Raw genomic sequence first — 16,026 nt, 5'->3', positions numbered from 1 at the left:
CGCTGCTGAGCCCCGCGGATGCCACCTGTTAGTATCACCCTTTAGTCAGAAGCATCTCTACGCGCACATGCTTAGAGCAGTGAAAGAGGGGCGAATGTGCGGCAGTTTCAGAACTTCAGAAGTTGCAAGAAGGCCTCCGGGGGGACGCGGACATTGGAAATCGTCCTCAGACGCTGTTGCCTCTCTTTCTCCTTCTCGAACAGCTTTCGTTTTCGTGAGTTGTCACAGCCGTACGTCCCTGCCAGCACGTCCTTCTTCATCGCTCGGACAACCTCTCGGGCAATCACCTTCGAGTTTACTATGCAATGAATTGTAACTTCAAAAGGGTGCTGCGGGATGAGAGTGGCGAGCCTCCGGGTGCTCTTGATGCCCTGTCACACACACGTATTCTGGTTTTTTGGAACACTGACAGGCCGGGCAGGGCACAGTTACAAACAAGCTATTAGGTGCTAGCCCTTTCGCGGCAGAGCGCTGGAGACGTTCAGGAGTACACACGGTTCGAGGAGAGCTGTCCAAGCTTCTGTAGCTTCCCGCCGCCACCTGGTTTCGAGAAAACTATCTGTCCCTATTTGCTCTACACGAGAAAGACGTGGAAAACTTCATGCCAACAACGCGTGTGACGGGCTGGATATTGAAAACTGATGCCGCGGGTATTCCTGCAGCGTCTCAGCTACGAGATTAGAAGATAGCTACAGTGTAGTTGGGCTGCTTATGCCCCCGAAATATCAGTACAGAATCTCTTGAACTCCGCAAGCAAAGGCCACCCTTACCTGCTCGCGGGCTCTGTCGCGCTGGGCAAGAAAACCCAAAGCGTCACACGGGTCCCCGTTGAACCGGAACCCCACCTTGACGACATCGGCTGGCGCATGGCCTGCAAACAAAAAAAAAGGCAGATATACTCACATTTCCGAGGGTTCGCTTCTCTCTCTGTTCACGTTAAGTGTCAACCAAAAAACAAATGGCAAAAGTGCTCCCAGGAACTGCTTTCTGAGAGGCAGTGGAATGCCGACATTCCTATTGCACATTTCGTACCGACCGTCTCGCCTCAGTTCCTTGCTTGACTAAACGTTGTCCACCCACCATAGGCCACGCGCGCGGAAGCGAGGACGCTCCATGCGAAGCAAAGAATCGCCTCTCGTACAGACAGTGAACACAGCAGGTGTCTAAACTTCACCTCAGCCCTCCCTTTACAGTGACTCGGCGAGCCGGCGAAGACTCCTGCGTCTCCTACTCCGGAGCTGCTCATAACGATGCAGTCAGGTAGGGGCGAGCAGAAAGCCTCCGTCCTGGAGAAAACAGGAAAGTTACGTAGAATGTTGCTCCGACGGCACAGGTATCCCCTGATATAACAGCAGTGCATCAGCGAGAGGGGTGTTACGGTTTGAGGAGCATATGCGCCTACTAATAGCTAAAGCGTGCTGAGGATTTTCCTGACGAAAGCAGGGAAGACAAGAGCTTTTCTGCAATATCGATTACGCCGGAGTTCGGGGGACTTCGCAAAAATGAACTGAGAGCGTCATACGGGTTGACTTGGCGGCCGCAGGGGGCGACATCAGACCAACCAACGCAAATGCTCGTGTCGTTTTTCTGAGGGACTTCGAGACGCTTCACCAAACCTTTCTACCGTCTGGCCAGCTGCTGCTTTCCGTTCGCAGTCAGACCAACGACAAATGTCTAAACGAATCGTGTGCCCGCCCCACAGTATTCGGGTCCAGCCTTTCCTGCGAGCAGACAACCGAGCTCAACGCCTTCTGACTGACAAGTGTGTGCTTCAATCTGCCTCCGATCTGCTGGCTGCTAACACTCTCCCAGCCTTCTTTTCCCCCTCTTCTCAAGTCAACGCTAGCCAGGTTGGCCGACAGTTGGACACGGGTTTTCTTTCAGCCAGTTCGATCTCGGTCTGTCTGTGCGCGAGTGCTCCGAGGGAGCCCTTGACCTGCGTCCCCCCATAACTACAGATGTGGTTTACATTTGTGTCGAGAAAAGAATATCCTCACAGTCCACCTTGTCCCGCTCCCAGTGCAAGCACGCAGACACAGAAAAATGAAGAGGACGTTCTTCTCTTAGTATCTGTGACGACTATGCTGATAGTGGTGCTCCTCATTCGTTGCTCCAGGTGCCTGTACTGTTTGTTCTTCCTTGTCCTGCAGCGATGGCAAGGCAAGACTAACAGGTGCTACCATCGTGACTCGGAGAGAAACCGGGGGAGAGTGTCGTCATCCTAGCAGCGTGACGGAAGCAGTTGACAATCGCAATGTCAACTAAGAATTTGCTTACCAGCCTCAACGTAATCCCAAGAGGCCAGGCCGCTGGTGAGAGCCTGCAGCTTGTCAGAGAAATCCACAATGACTTCACTCAAAGGAATTGTGTACTCCATCAGAACGCGATCCCGCTCATCCACCTCTGCTTCGGCTGATGCTGCCGCAAATAGCATGGGCTCTTGCATGCACTCATACCGGACCTCCTCGCCCCGTTTCGCCAGGCAAAGCTCCTGCACAGCCGCAGCAGCCTTCCGAGGAATAACCATGGTTGTTTTCACCTGGGACAAAAACATAAGAAAACGACCGGAAACAAACCATGGATCAGTGCCATGAATTCGGGAGACGATAAAAGGACTCCCAAGGAACTAAACCCCTCAATAGGGGTTTAGTTCCTTAGGAGACTTTTTTCGATTCCTCAGTATACAGCTTGTGGAGCGCGGGCTGGACGTGAATTACGGTTGGGTACCTGTGCAGGTGAGTACGTAAGGTACGACTCGATCTGAAACGGAAATATAAATGCCATGGAAAGTCATTACAAACTTTGCAGGTGTGCGATGCTGGTTGCAGGTACAAACTGTGATTCCAGATGCAGGCAACTCGCACGCAAAGAGAAGCCCTCAACTCCCACTGCGGACAAGAGCTACTGCTTTCATCGTAGCTCGATGGGGTTTAGTCTTCTGGAGTGAACGAGCTATGCCTTTCACTGAACCTGATACAGAGGTTTCCCACGCATGCTGAGCGTCAGGCCGCAAAGACGGCCTTCATATATACATAGATACACATGGATTAGGAGAGTACATACACCTCAAGTGGCGCATTGTCTTGCTTTTAGCATGTGAATCAGCGCAGCGTTCCTGGATAGGTTACGGCCCCTGTTTCGAAAACGTCCATGCTGCTGGTTCTGAGACAGCAAAATCGGACATCCGGGGGTACAGATTCAATGAAGACCACAAGATGGTAGATCCCGTCAAAATCTTTCCGCGAAACTGCGGAGAGTGGTACTTGGGAAAGTAACCCTGCCAGCGCGACGCCTCACCGGTCTCGCTGCACAAGTGCCTACGTAGGCCGAGAAGACTAAGGCTATGAGCTGCTGAAGAGCTCTGAGATACAGTTCTTTCCCGCTTATGTCTCTCCTGCACACGAGCTATTACGACCAAACATGCACAATACACACCGGTCCTCCAAAAAGTGCGCCTGTACTACTGGGCTGAAGCGGCATGCAGCAGCAGTTTTCTTTCAGACTTAAAGTTGAAGGAAGTGCGAGAAAAGTGTTTCTGATGGTACTAAACTGAATGCACAGCACAGTAAGCGCCACCCGACAGCTGACAGAGCGTACCACTGGTTCTTCAACCCGGTCAAAATAGTCAGGAAAATCTGAGGGAGAGCTGATAGTGACCTCTTTGCCAGACTTCAAGAAGACCTTGTAAGGCACAGTAGGGGAAGTGATGAGGATCTTGACGTCGTACTCTGTCTCAAGCCTGAATCAGCGTGACACCTTCAGGGGAGAGTCACTTTAACTTGGAAAGAAAAACGACAGCACCTCGGCTATCAAGCACTTGAAACTAGGACATCAGTTGCACACTAAAGTTCACAGGAGAGCAGCTGCGCAGCTCTCATTGTGAACACTGACATGCGACACATGACAAGTGGCCGTAGGAAAAGGGCGGGCATGCACAACCTGACATGAAAGCAGAAAACCTAGCAGGCGTTACTGTGCAGGTCTGATGAAGAATGCGTACGCCGAAGTACGGTTGCGTGACACAAGCCACGAAAAGAAGATATCTTTGATCAGTGAGTGCACGTGCTGTATACGTGAGCTTTTTCTAATGCGTGCCGTGGGCACGGCAATACCAGGCTACTCTTACAACCCTCGTAACATACCGTGTGAAGATCTTCCATACATATAGTCTTCGCAAGACCATGACAAATCTAAGCACGCTTAAGGCGGGGAGCAAGCTATGGGAAGGAGAGAACACTTCTTCCGCTTCCAGCATGGAGCTCTCGGCAGCTTTTCACACACGCAGATCAACCTCCGCTCAACGACCGCCCGTTGTTCGACCAACCTAGTACGTTTACATGGTGACAGCTGTGAGCACAGGAGCACGGAAATTTATTGAAAGCTCGTGGGAGGTAGGAGACGAGAGACTGAGACCAGAAGATATCTGTGGTTGTAAGGGAACTGCGACACAGCGGAGACAAGTAACGCAGAAAACTTGTCGACTTAGTAGAAGACCTAATTCTGCTACATACCTTTGCCTGAAAACATCCAGATGCAGGATGCCTAGAAATCCGCAACGGAACCCCTGGCCAAGAGCAGGATTGACCTCGGGTCTCGCCTCAATGGCAGGATCCGTCAATAACAGCCGCCTGATGGCTATCTGAACTCTGTCGTATTCTTTGGCAACCTCTGGGAAGATGCCTGAGGTGAGAAGCAGTCGAAGTCGTACTGCCTTATACACGAGTGACGCATCTCACCTTCGACCTTATAGATGAAAATGGAGGGGCGGGGGGAAAGAAGAGGTTCGGTCACTGACGTATCGGAAGAGAAACCTCTCCTGCTACGCCCCTCGAGATACTAGTCTTGCGACCTTGAGTAATCCAGACGCAAGTTCGGTGTCTGGCGCACTGGAGGCTTAGTGTTCTAGATGTGACTGGGTTACGTACTTCTACAATGTTGCTACTGTACGTATCTTGTTATACTTGCTCACGTGGGCCTAACAGAGCAAGTGTGACACACGTGAGTTGGTCGCCGAGCCACAGCGACACCCAGGGCCCCCTCCCAGGAGACTCTTACATGGCGCGCCAGAACAAGGCTGCGTGCTAATGTAGGGGCGCACGCCTTGACGTATCGTAACAACGCCGGCAGGCGTAGATTTCACCACAGCTGGATACTTGTGGCAAGAAACTGGGGCTCCAAATATGTACTACACACGTGGGTATTCAATCGAGACAAATTGCCTATCGGTTTGTCTCCTCCGCTGGAGACAGAACCGACACTCCTATCTGCTGACAGGCAGACAAAAACTCACCGGCGTACACGCTGCATTTCGGGCGCCCGCCAAGGTCTGGCAACGAAGGCAGCGGGACCAACAGGTGCTGCGGAATAAGCGTATCCCCGACACATGCATCTTCTGTTCGCTTCAGGTTCGAGCAGATGTAGCCCACCTGGAGAAACAGGGAAGAGAACGCGCACTGTAGGCCATAATACCTATGATGCATATATGGTATAGGCGCACACGGAAGCAAACACACGAAAGTGTTTTTGCTCGGCAATAAGCGTTCTACTACCAGCGAAGAACGTGAAGGTCGCCTTATCACACGGTAGCTATCCTGAGGCTTTTTACCGGATGCGGGTATGAGACTGCAGAAGGTTCACTTTTCAAATGTGTGAATGCAGCTTGTTACGAATGATGTATGGATTCGAATTGTTAGGAACGCAACATGCGACTTGAGATAGATGCGTGAGAGTGACGATGGCGAACGAGGCGACGCGAACTAGCGACCATAAAAGCGTACAGCTGTCAACTTAGGCCAAGCTATCCTAAGCGGTGCCGTACAGGCGGGAATGGCTATGTGCGCTACACACGCTTCCGCTGCAGCGCAGACAAAATAACGAGGATACGCTGTCTTCCCCCTCTCGCGTCTGCTTCGTAGGCCCGCATAGCCCCCGTGGAAATCAAAGCTCACGTACATATAGATACGAGAAGTGCTGAGTAGCTCACCTGTCCTGCCCTGAGAACGTTCGTCGCGGTCATGAACGGATGGAACACTCCGACTTCCTTTACCGCAACAACTTTTTTCGACTGCGCTGCCTGGAGTGTTCTTCCTGGCTTGAGAATGCCTTCCTGAAAAGGAGAGAAGGTGGGGACGCTTGAGAGACTACGCAATCTTCTCAACCACTTTTGAAAGGTAGGAGAGAGGTGGCCGTCTAAAAGCAGACAGGACTCTACGCAGAAGCTTGTGACAGACAAGATGGCGCGTAAAAAAGCGATCGTCAACGTAAAGTCCTCAATAACAGCAGCGGCAGGCAAAACTGCTACTGCTTGCTGAAAGAACGTTTCAGGCAATAAGAAGATAGCGGCAAAACAGGCAAATGTAGCTAACCACGGAAAACGCCGTTTTACCACACCAACAAAACTGTGCCTTGTTTCTAGACCTCTCGGGAACATGAGCCGCTGCAACTTCGGCGAACTATACACAAGGCACTGACTGAGAACCGATGCCCACTGAGCGGCGGAGCACATCCCAACAATGTCACGACTTTTCCTGCATGCGCTAGTGGTATTGCCTGGGAGCGTAACTCTGGTAACAGTAGCTAGACCCACCTTTACAGCAACAAGAAGGACGATGCCATTCTTTGGATCGAACCAACTATCGAAGATAAGAGCTTGAACTGGTGCATCGGCCCTTGAGGTACTCACAGGAGCAGGAAGTTTTTCGACGATGGCCAAGAGAAGATCATCTATACCTGAACGGAAAAGAGAGAAACCGGCAGCTTCCTGACCAGGCTCGTCAAAGTGCTGTATGTATTCTGATCTGCCCGCTTTCTCTTTCTATCGAGAGTCACACAGAAGAATGAAAGATTGAATACAGGAAGTGTGAAGGGGTAACCCCTTAATCAGAGATCAGAAAATGTAGTACTGGAACTGTCCAGAGACGAGAAAGATGTTAAGTCTATGGGCCGGCAGCGCCTGAGAACTCTGGAACCTAATCCGCGATGTCTCTGATTCTCAGTGTGTCTGCCTAGCCAACGGTACGAGAGAGAAGTAGGCCGGCGAACGAGTACCTTCAACAGACATAGTTAGGAATGATTGTCAGTGTGTCCGCCCAGCCAACAGTACGAGAGAGAAGTAAGACGGCGAACGAGTAGCCAGTAGTAGTGAGGACGTAGCTCTCTCTCGTCGGACACTCACCATAGCCTGTTTTCGAGGAAATTTCAAGAATCTCATCGCGGCGGACTCCAGTCAGAGCCGCAATGGAGTCTCGGAGGGCCGGGAGATGCTCGCGCACAACGGGAAGATCTACCTACCGACAAGACAAGAAACACTCGGCAGAAGCGAAATAATGAGGCCGATTCTCTATACTACTGTCCTCTTCGATGCTAAAGCAGTGAAGAAAGTTATGACAGCGTAGGGCAGTTGCAAAGACGACGCCAGGATGGGATGAATAGAAGTTCAGATCTCCAGACCTCCGCAACAGGGAAGAGAGACTCCGTGAAGTTTGCCAGATCGTCAAGGAAAACGAATGGTCGGAAAAAAGGAGAACAGCTCACGGTTCGCAAGACCAGTCTCGTGCGCTCGCTGACTGAGCTCTCCGCGATGATCGTGTGTAAGTTAGACGCGTGATCTATCTAAAGTTTCTACAATCGACCCAGTCGGGATTAGCAGTAAAGGCTGTCGGCGAAGCACTTCCGTAAAGGCTGGCAGGAGAAAAAGAGAGCTCTACAAAACTCTCAGCACTGTACAAGCGCAGAGGTGTACGCTGCGGACTTACCCTGATACCTATCAAGGACAGCCCAGTACGTCACGCTATGAAGGAGAGTGCCTGCAAGCGTACACTTCGAATACCTCCTGGGACTCGGGAGAGCCACAACGTAGAGACATCCACTGCACTTCAACAGTGGATCCTCCCCGAATGGGCGCGCGGTGGCTCGTAAGGTGTAGACTGCAGCATAGCTAGTGGCTCGCCGCAGAGGAACTACCAGCAGTTCTTCAAGGAAACTTCATCATCAAGTCCTATCAGTCCAAAAGCAGATCTGTCGTTACGTTACTCAAGAAGCTATGCTGTTATCTACGCTTCTGGTGACTTTAGACAGATTCAGGGCAGGCCCCGCATCCTCCGGCAAGAACTGGGAGCCGTAGCGCTAGCTCTTCATGCTGTGGAGACAGGGCGGGAAAAACAGAAGATCTACCAGAGTAAGGTTCATGCAAAGAAGGGAGCACCTGGACAACAGAAAGATCCTGATTATGCCTGCCAATGTTGTCCAGTCGGGAAAGACAGCCCGAGCGCTAACTTTCAGGCTCATTGGAAAGAGTAGAATGACAGAATACGGTGTGATCCTCCAAGCCTTCACCCTGTGGGGCTCCAGCGGTGTGAAGGCAGCGGGACGAACAGCTGGTGGACGGCGTGATAGACGGGACGAAAAGCTGGTGGTGTTCTTACCTTATTGATTGCCGCGATTAGTTGCAGTCCCCGCTGCGTAGCTCGGCGAAAATGCTTGATTGTCTGCGCCTGAATTCCTTGCGAACCGTCCACAAGCAGAACGGCCCCTTGGCAGACACTCAGTCCCCGAGAGACTTCATGAGAAAAGTCGCTGTGACCTGCCATCCCAGAGAGGAAGAGAAGAAGCACACGACGGCAAGCACCAGGGGACCTACTTCCACGCTGGCAGAAAAGCGAAGACGTCACTGTTTTTATAACACCGAGGCAAACCACATGGTCGCGGAGTTCTCCTTGGGCGGGGCATCTCCGGAGTACTACTTTAGAATGACTGTGAAGATACGAACGGACTATAACATGAACGAAAAAAGAAAGGCGTCTAAATTCGTACCAGGAGTATCGATGAGATTGAGGAGATAATCTGAGTCCGTGACCTCGCATCGGTGCAGTAGAGAGCAGGCCTGAGCCTTGACGGTAATGCCTCGCGCAGTCTCGACTTCTGTAGCCATACGGAGAAAGAGGGAACCCCACAACCACTGTGTCCGCACAGGGCCTACACGGTCAGCCCCTGGTGCTGCTAGGTTAGGCGTAGGCCGCCTCTAACAGTCAGCCTTAGCGGAGCCGGCTCCTTCCTCTGCTCTCCTGGTGTCGGAGAGATCACTCGCTCTGTCAATTCTTTTGAACCCCTCAAAAGGTGACAGTTTTACTACCCCGCCCACCGTACATATAAGATATTCTGCCCCTCTCAGCTACATTCGTCTCTTCTCGCTTACAGTCTCCCTGTGACCTTCCCTTCCCCCAGCCTGCCTGACTCTTTTCGACTGGCGACACAGCTGCGCACCCTCCGCAACCACAAGACAGCTACAAGACCCGAAAAGAAATCAGGCGTGTGATTGGAGAACAAGGCTCACTTATTCCGGACACACGCGAGAAGAAAGTCCAGTTGACTGATGTACATGCAGAGGATCACAACACATAGTCCCGTCCTTGCTGACCCGTGAGAGTCTGTAGGAAAGAGCATGCGTTCTGTCCAGCTGAAGGTGCCGTACCTAGGGTATCCAAGAATTGTGACTTGGATCCCGGCTCGATCGTCCCGGTGACTTCCAACAACCGATCCGATAAAGTGCTTTTTCCATGGTCAACATGCGCAATTATGCAAAAGTTCCGAATTTGAGAGATGTCTAGAGATCCAAGGACGTCGTCCAGCTTCTTCTCCCCGGGCCTGGCCTCTGCTTTCCTGCGGCATGGTGCTAGAGCAGCGCTTGTGCTAGAGGCTGAATAGTACAGTCGGGACGGAGTCGAGGGGCAGACTCTGCCAGAGAACCGAAAAAATTGGAAACTGAGAGGCTGGCAGACGACAGAAGTCCGACTGTGATAGCCGAGGGACGGAGGGAACACCGGCAGGGAAGCAAGAGTTGCTGTCGAGGAATGCCCCCTTTCTACATCAGGTGAGATACATCGCGATGGAGGCAGCCCAGGAGAAGTCCAAGGACAGCACTCCGCGAAGGAGGGAGAAAAACTGGTGAGACTGCGAGAAAGGTAGCTGTGGCGGAGTGGAAGGCGCTGAGACTGAACAGGGAAACGGAAACTGGGGCAGAGGGCTTTCCCTATTTCTCTTTGCATCGGTACCGAGGAACTGAAGTGGCGTGCACACCAACTCCCCGTTTCCCGTAGAGTGGAGGAGAGATACCGTGGCACAGCAGAACCGAGAAGGTACTGCGCCTTAGGGAAGAGAGAGGAGAGGCCATGAGCTGGAAAAGATGAAGAGAGAGCAAGACTTCGAGCTACACTACGAATAGTCAAGAAAAACAATTTCGCGCGCTGCCTAGTGGTACCCGAAACAGGGAAGAGAAGACGATCGCGATGTCTACACTCTGCTTGCGGTGCACAACGAGCTGGCAAGGAAGAGGGCACGTCCACGAGTGAAGGGCTGTTCGCAACGCGAAGCCTTTCTTCCCACATGCTCAGACTGGAAAGGTCCTGAACCACACGAAACGAGGAGAGCGTTAGAACCATTCTCGGTTGACCCACCAATCGGGGGTTGAGTGACTCTCATGACGGCTTGCCGTCTGAGGGCGAACGGGGCTATCACATCAGTGTCTTGCACGTGCTCAGCTACAAACATAAACGTTTGCAGGCACTCCAAAGCTTCCCTGTAGAAGGACATGCCGACAGAGAAGAAGCCAAACATAACAGCAAATCGAGCTGTCTTGCGATACGATACCGCCACACTCCCGCGCGGTCGATACTCGTGAGTCACAGCGGGCAACCGAGGGCGAGAAGTGGCGAGTGTACTATGACAGATATTCACATACTCCAGAAGAAGACACGTATTAGGAGTACCGGGGCTAGGACACCTGAACCGACACCTCTTCGTTGGTGTCTTCCCTGCCATCACCCCGATTCGCACTGCATGCGGATTTCTGCAGCGCGCGTTACAATCGAAGGGGCGTAACTCAGGCTTCGCCTCATACTCCAGTCACCAATAGTGGTGTAGACTTTTTCCTTTTCCATCTCTGGCTCAGCCCTGATCAGCTCAGTTCCGCACCGAGTGGTTCATGAGCCTCTCCTACGGAAGCGTCCTTAGTGAAATTGACAGGCCTCGAAGCAGCTACAGATCGTGGGCCACTCTAGCTGACTAGCGGGCTCCCCTTGCCTTCTTTTTGGAAAGGTTTGTTCACATGGATGAAGTCATGAGCTGACTAGGTCGCTGTAGCCCGTTCGGAATTCTCAGAACTGTGAGCTGCCATGAAAGCAACGGTTAGGCCGTTCCGAACGGAGACGATGTTGCTGACAAGGAACTTGCACAAGGGATACTGGGGCAAATGTAAGACACACGAGGGGCTGAGTAAGTCCCGCAAGACGATACGGCTTCAGACCGCATGCGCAGGAGCGCGAAAGGGAAGTATGCTTCTATACTTTGGCAAAGTCCGCAGAAAGAACTGAAAGAAAATGGCACGTAGCTGCAGGGCCTGTCGCTGCCTTCCGAACAAGTGCGTGGAAACAAGCGGCTGCTACAGTGAAGCCAGGGAAGCATTGTATGCACTACTGTGAAAGTGTGGGACTATTTTTCTTTCGACCTGGTCGCCTTCTTTTAGCAGATACTGAGGTACGGTCAGACGTGGGTGGTTGCTTACTCCACGTTTGTAAGCATAGTCCGGAGGTGTCCCCAGTGGGGGAGTCAAGCTTGGGTCTTTCCCATCTTGCTCCAGTTTCGCTGAGAAGCTGACTCACTGGCAGTTCTGACTGACTCACTCATCACATAGCTGGAAGCTAGTTCCTTTTCTGTGAGGAGCGGTAAGATTCTACTCCACTACGAAACAACACCCTGAAACGTGGTGCCAGGCTCGCCCACGCCACTACTGAAGCTCAGATTGCTAGACCCAGTGCTTGATGCACCCCCGACAGCCTTAGTGGGTTGACAAAGTGCCTCGTCTATCTCTGATCCCGAAGGCGAGTTCTTTCAAAAAACAAGCTGATACGTCGACAGAGAGTTTCTGCTAAGATTAGGCACAAAGCCTGCCAATTCGCAGATGAACAGTAAGAGAGAGAAAGCTCGATCCGAGATAGAGAACCACTTGGCAGCGAAGCCAACAAAGCCAACACTGGCCCATAACGTGACGGCGGATCAACCCGCACATCAGCGAAACCAAAAAATGGTGAGACAAGCCATGGGCTTGGACAACAGATGTGACATCGCGGAAAAGCCCGCTAGCTCGGCTGTACGGAGGAGCTGCTTAGGAGTTGCTAGCTCTCATCATCGTCCTGGAAATGCTCCCCAGTACACACCCAGGCACACGGATACCCACACGGTCATCTTGTGTGCGCCCGTGTACGGAACTAAAATACCAAAACATGTGAAAGATCGCCGCTCCGCCCCCGCCTGTCCGGGAACTTGCTACCTGTACAGATACATGAGTACACCGGCGGGTCTAGAGAAAAAGAACCCCCAAAGAACGGAGACTGTAGCCGGTCACCAAGTACCAAAAAACCTTACTGTGAGTTGCCGGCGGGACTTACGCAGGAGACGGGCCGCTGCTGTGCTCGGTAACCCTTTTTTCCAATCACATCGAACATAGGGAGGCGGCCTACCTATTCGATTAAAACTGAAAAAAGGTAAGACACTTATGAAGACACGCTTACGGCGTCTCCTACGTGGACACCTATGGGACAAAATGTGAAACCAGCTGGAGCATCAAAAAAAAGGATAGCCCTGACTGACCGAGAAAAAAGACACAAAGCCTCCAGACCGTACCGTTTGCTCCTTGTACAAGATTCTCTCGTACACACATCACCCGGCGACGCCAAGACACTGGCCGGCTGAGGTAGGCAAGGCGTACGTCTTCCCGAGCTCCTTGAAGTGTCAGGCATGCACAACACTTCCTTGTCCGCCTCTTCGATGACAAGCCGACCCCGCCATGACACTAGCAGGGCCCCAAAACCGCGAGAGCCTCAAAGCCTTCGTGCCCGGAGCCAGAGTGCAAGTCAACCTTCCACAGTCCCTCCGCCGTACTTTCACGCGTGGATATATCGACTCGGCAACTCTGTAGCTCCCTTTTTTTCTGCCTTTCTGTCCAGCCGTCCACCCCACATCTGCTACCAATGCGATGGGCGGTTGTTCTGTCTTCCCTCACATCCCAACCAAGACTCCAACTTGCAGTCACGTGGCTCGACACACTCGGCAAAGACTCGAGTTAGCATATCGCATATACTGTCCCTCACCAGACCAGAACTTGCACGGTAGTCCCTCCAAGCATTTGAACTTTTGCCAGGTGTCGTTGCTAGCGCATATCGATCTCCGCGGTTTCCAAATCGCAACTCTGCCCGGAATTGAGTCACTTGGGCTTCTCAACACAGCACTACGGGCACACAGCTCTAAGCCTAAGGTTCTTGCCACACCTACTCGGAACACGTCAAACTGAATGAAGCTACCGAGAACACGATCTTCAGACAAGCAGTTAGAGCAAATCCGCGTCACAGTGCGTTGCCTTTAATGAAGGACACATTCAGGATCGCGCATGCGAAGCCTCCTTCAGATACAGCATGGAGAGGGCCCCTGACATTGTTGCTACCAGGCCTGGCTCCCCGACAGGGCAGTCACGAGGCACCACTTCTTCCCAGAAAAACAGATGTTCTAGGGATACACGAGAAACACACTGGCCGGTGACCGCAGGGCTTCAACAAGAGACGTGCTGTTACTGGTGTCAGTCCACAAACGAAACAGGCTCCACCCGCTGCCAACAAGAATTCGGCCACGAAGAGATGCGGCAGCGATGTGAAAGCCGCGCTGGTCTACACAGGAGTGCTCGATGATGAGAACACTGCGAGATTGTTGGAATAGGGTGGAGAACCAAAAGACTCTTTCACGACTAGACAAGATGTCCGCAAAATGCCGTCCGTTCCGCCAGTATTATCGGCCTATCCAAAAACTTCGTTTTCAGCCCTCTGCACACGCATACCAACACATCACATGCTACTACCATGCACGGAGTGCATGCACTGTTGTGTATTGCACAGACTTCGACTCCCTCTCCCTTCAGGTGCACACCAGACAAGCACGCCTGGAGCTGATTACCAGCTAGCCTATCAAACCGCAAGTCACACCATCCTACTATGTTGATGGCTTCAGTGACCTCTAGGGCGGCACATATCTTTGGTGGACCAGTTCAGAGAACGGTGAGCGGGTTACCGCCATACACGACGTCTTTTCAATCATGACATCAGGAAAGAAAACCGCCAGCAAACGGACAGAGAGTAACACCTCGTACTGCTTCGTTCTTCCAAGAGAATGCTCACTTGGCACTCTCTATGTAATACTAATTCCCGCCGGCACCTGTAGAAGACGTGACACCAAGTCCCCGCATAACGGCGAAACACACGCCGAGAAGGTTTACTGCAAGATATCCAGTCTTCTACGTAAGACTTGAAAAACAATCAACCCCAGACCCCTACACCGGCTGGCGCTTTGCCGCAGCTGTGCAACTTTGTCTCACCTGTTGTCTGATCCTCTCTGGCTCCTCCTAAAATCCGGTCTGTCCAGGTAAGCTCAGGAAAAGGGGCTTTAACAGCGTCTGTCCTCTCCTCTTGTTCTCTCCTCGCTGCTGGCCTTAGTAAGGGCAGGAGCCTCTCTCGTTCTGTGGCCGCAGTCCGCTCACACAAAAGACCATGCAACCCCCTTCCCCCTTCTTGACAGTGAGCCGAGCCCAATGAAGAGCGATATCCTCCGGCCAGTCCTTCGGACCCGAGCCGAAGAAGCAGCTGCTCTCTTCGAGGGCTTAGAGACGTCATTCGCAGCTCCTCCACTGTCCGCTCGCCGCCAACGTACACCAGGCGTTGACCGGACCTTGTGGCAGCGACCGTCATGAGGGAAGCCTCGAGATCACCAGCTGCTAATTCTTCAGTACCAAATGACCGTGTTGGCTCGTCTCCGGCTCGAAGCAGAAGTCCTTCGCTCGAAGACGCTTGGACGCACCATGGGACACTGCGAGCATGGTCGGACGGGGTCCTCGTAACAGGAGACAAGCGCTCTTGTGACGCTCGGAAACTACTGCTTCCGAAAAGATCTCCAGAGGCGCTGTTGGCAAACCCACTTCTTCCCCCCGCGCCACCTGGACCCCCCCCGACACACTTGTAGGTATCGAACGCATCAGCTGACTTGCGAAACACCCCCTCTTTTAAGATGCGGTGTGACAGCACAGAGTTGCTCGAAGGGCAACTCGACATTCCAAACGCTCCCGTCCCTTGCCCCTCCGGCCCTGGTCGATTCGAAGTCATCTCTAAACTTCTCCTTCCCGGTGCAGTGCCCTGGCTACTTTCAGCGTAGTTCCCACCTGTCTTCTGAAAACTAACATCTGAAAAAACCTCATCTGAACTCCCACGCCAGCCGAGCCCCCCACCCCGAGATGTGCCCCATTCTGCTGAGTGAAGTTTCGACACATCTAGCCTCTCCCCGAGATAGGTTAACATCTCCTTCCATTCATCCTCGCCCGATCTCCTGCCTTCACCGTCGGAACGCTCAAGCCGGTCCTCCCGCGCTGTCCCCGCGAAAGCAGATTCCTGGCATCCCCCTGTAGTCTCCCGTCCACCTCCCCTGCTCGCATAAGACAATCCAGAATTTGAACCTTCTAGTGACGAACTAGGAAAGCTGCTGCGAGATGGTGCAGCCATCTCAACTCGGCCGCCGCCTACTGCTGGAGCGCCTGCCACTTCGGCCACCGTGTCATCGCCACCACCTGCTCCGAGAAATTGCCTCCATCGAAGATCCTGGCTCTCTGATAAAGAGTGTCCGCCACCAGGAGAAGAAGAGATCATGCCCGGCTCATTCTGTCGGAACTGTGGAGCAAAATACACTTCTCTGGGTTTCTCAATCGCACGCAACGACGCTGAGCTCAAGTTGCCATTTGCTTCCCTCTCACGCTCGCACACATAGAACTCAGAAGCCTGTTTACGCCGGCGAGGTGATACAGAGCACCTCTGCGCCTGCTCCGGTTTGTGCTGGGAAGACTTCTTAAACGGGAACCCCGGGGGTGCGATGAGCTCTGACGGGACCGAATTGGTACCGACAGCGCTGGTTGTTCCACTTCCAACAAACGACAGTCCGCCGATC

The 16,026-nt window shown here is 52.7% G+C and overlaps 2 protein-coding genes across 2 annotated transcripts; both read right to left on the bottom strand.

Annotated features, from left to right (window-relative positions):
- Nucleotides 1-176: 176 nt before the first annotated feature.
- Nucleotides 177-10,794, bottom strand: CSUI_008430 (gtp-binding protein; the record flags this gene model as incomplete). The annotated part of the gene is made up of 12 exons (XM_068068563.1): nucleotides 9,470-10,794; nucleotides 8,812-8,919; nucleotides 8,424-8,581; nucleotides 7,175-7,286; nucleotides 6,587-6,729; nucleotides 5,984-6,106; nucleotides 5,291-5,426; nucleotides 4,512-4,680; nucleotides 3,598-3,739; nucleotides 2,278-2,539; nucleotides 771-871; nucleotides 177-371 (listed from the first exon to the last, which is right to left on the bottom strand). Coding segments are annotated over exons 1-12 (2,616 nt in total), but the record flags the coding sequence as incomplete, so codon positions are not given.
- A 1,155-nt stretch (nucleotides 10,795-11,949) lies between these two features.
- CSUI_008429 (uncharacterized protein) lies at nucleotides 11,950-16,022 on the bottom strand. The gene is made up of 2 exons (XM_068068562.1): nucleotides 14,414-16,022; nucleotides 11,950-13,865 (listed from the first exon to the last, which is right to left on the bottom strand). The coding sequence occupies exons 1-2, from the start codon at nucleotides 15,729-15,731 to the stop codon at nucleotides 13,858-13,860; spliced, it is 1,326 nt and encodes a 441-aa protein (XP_067919461.1). The 5' UTR covers nucleotides 15,732-16,022; the 3' UTR covers nucleotides 11,950-13,857.
- Between the last annotated feature and the right edge of the window lie 4 nt (nucleotides 16,023-16,026).

Source organism: Cystoisospora suis (assembly GCF_002600585.1).
Source record: "Cystoisospora suis strain Wien I chromosome Unknown contig_4723, whole genome shotgun sequence".
In the NCBI taxonomy this organism is placed as follows: domain Eukaryota; phylum Apicomplexa; class Conoidasida; order Eucoccidiorida; family Sarcocystidae; genus Cystoisospora; species Cystoisospora suis.
This window is presented reverse-complemented; position numbering and strand designations above follow the sequence as displayed.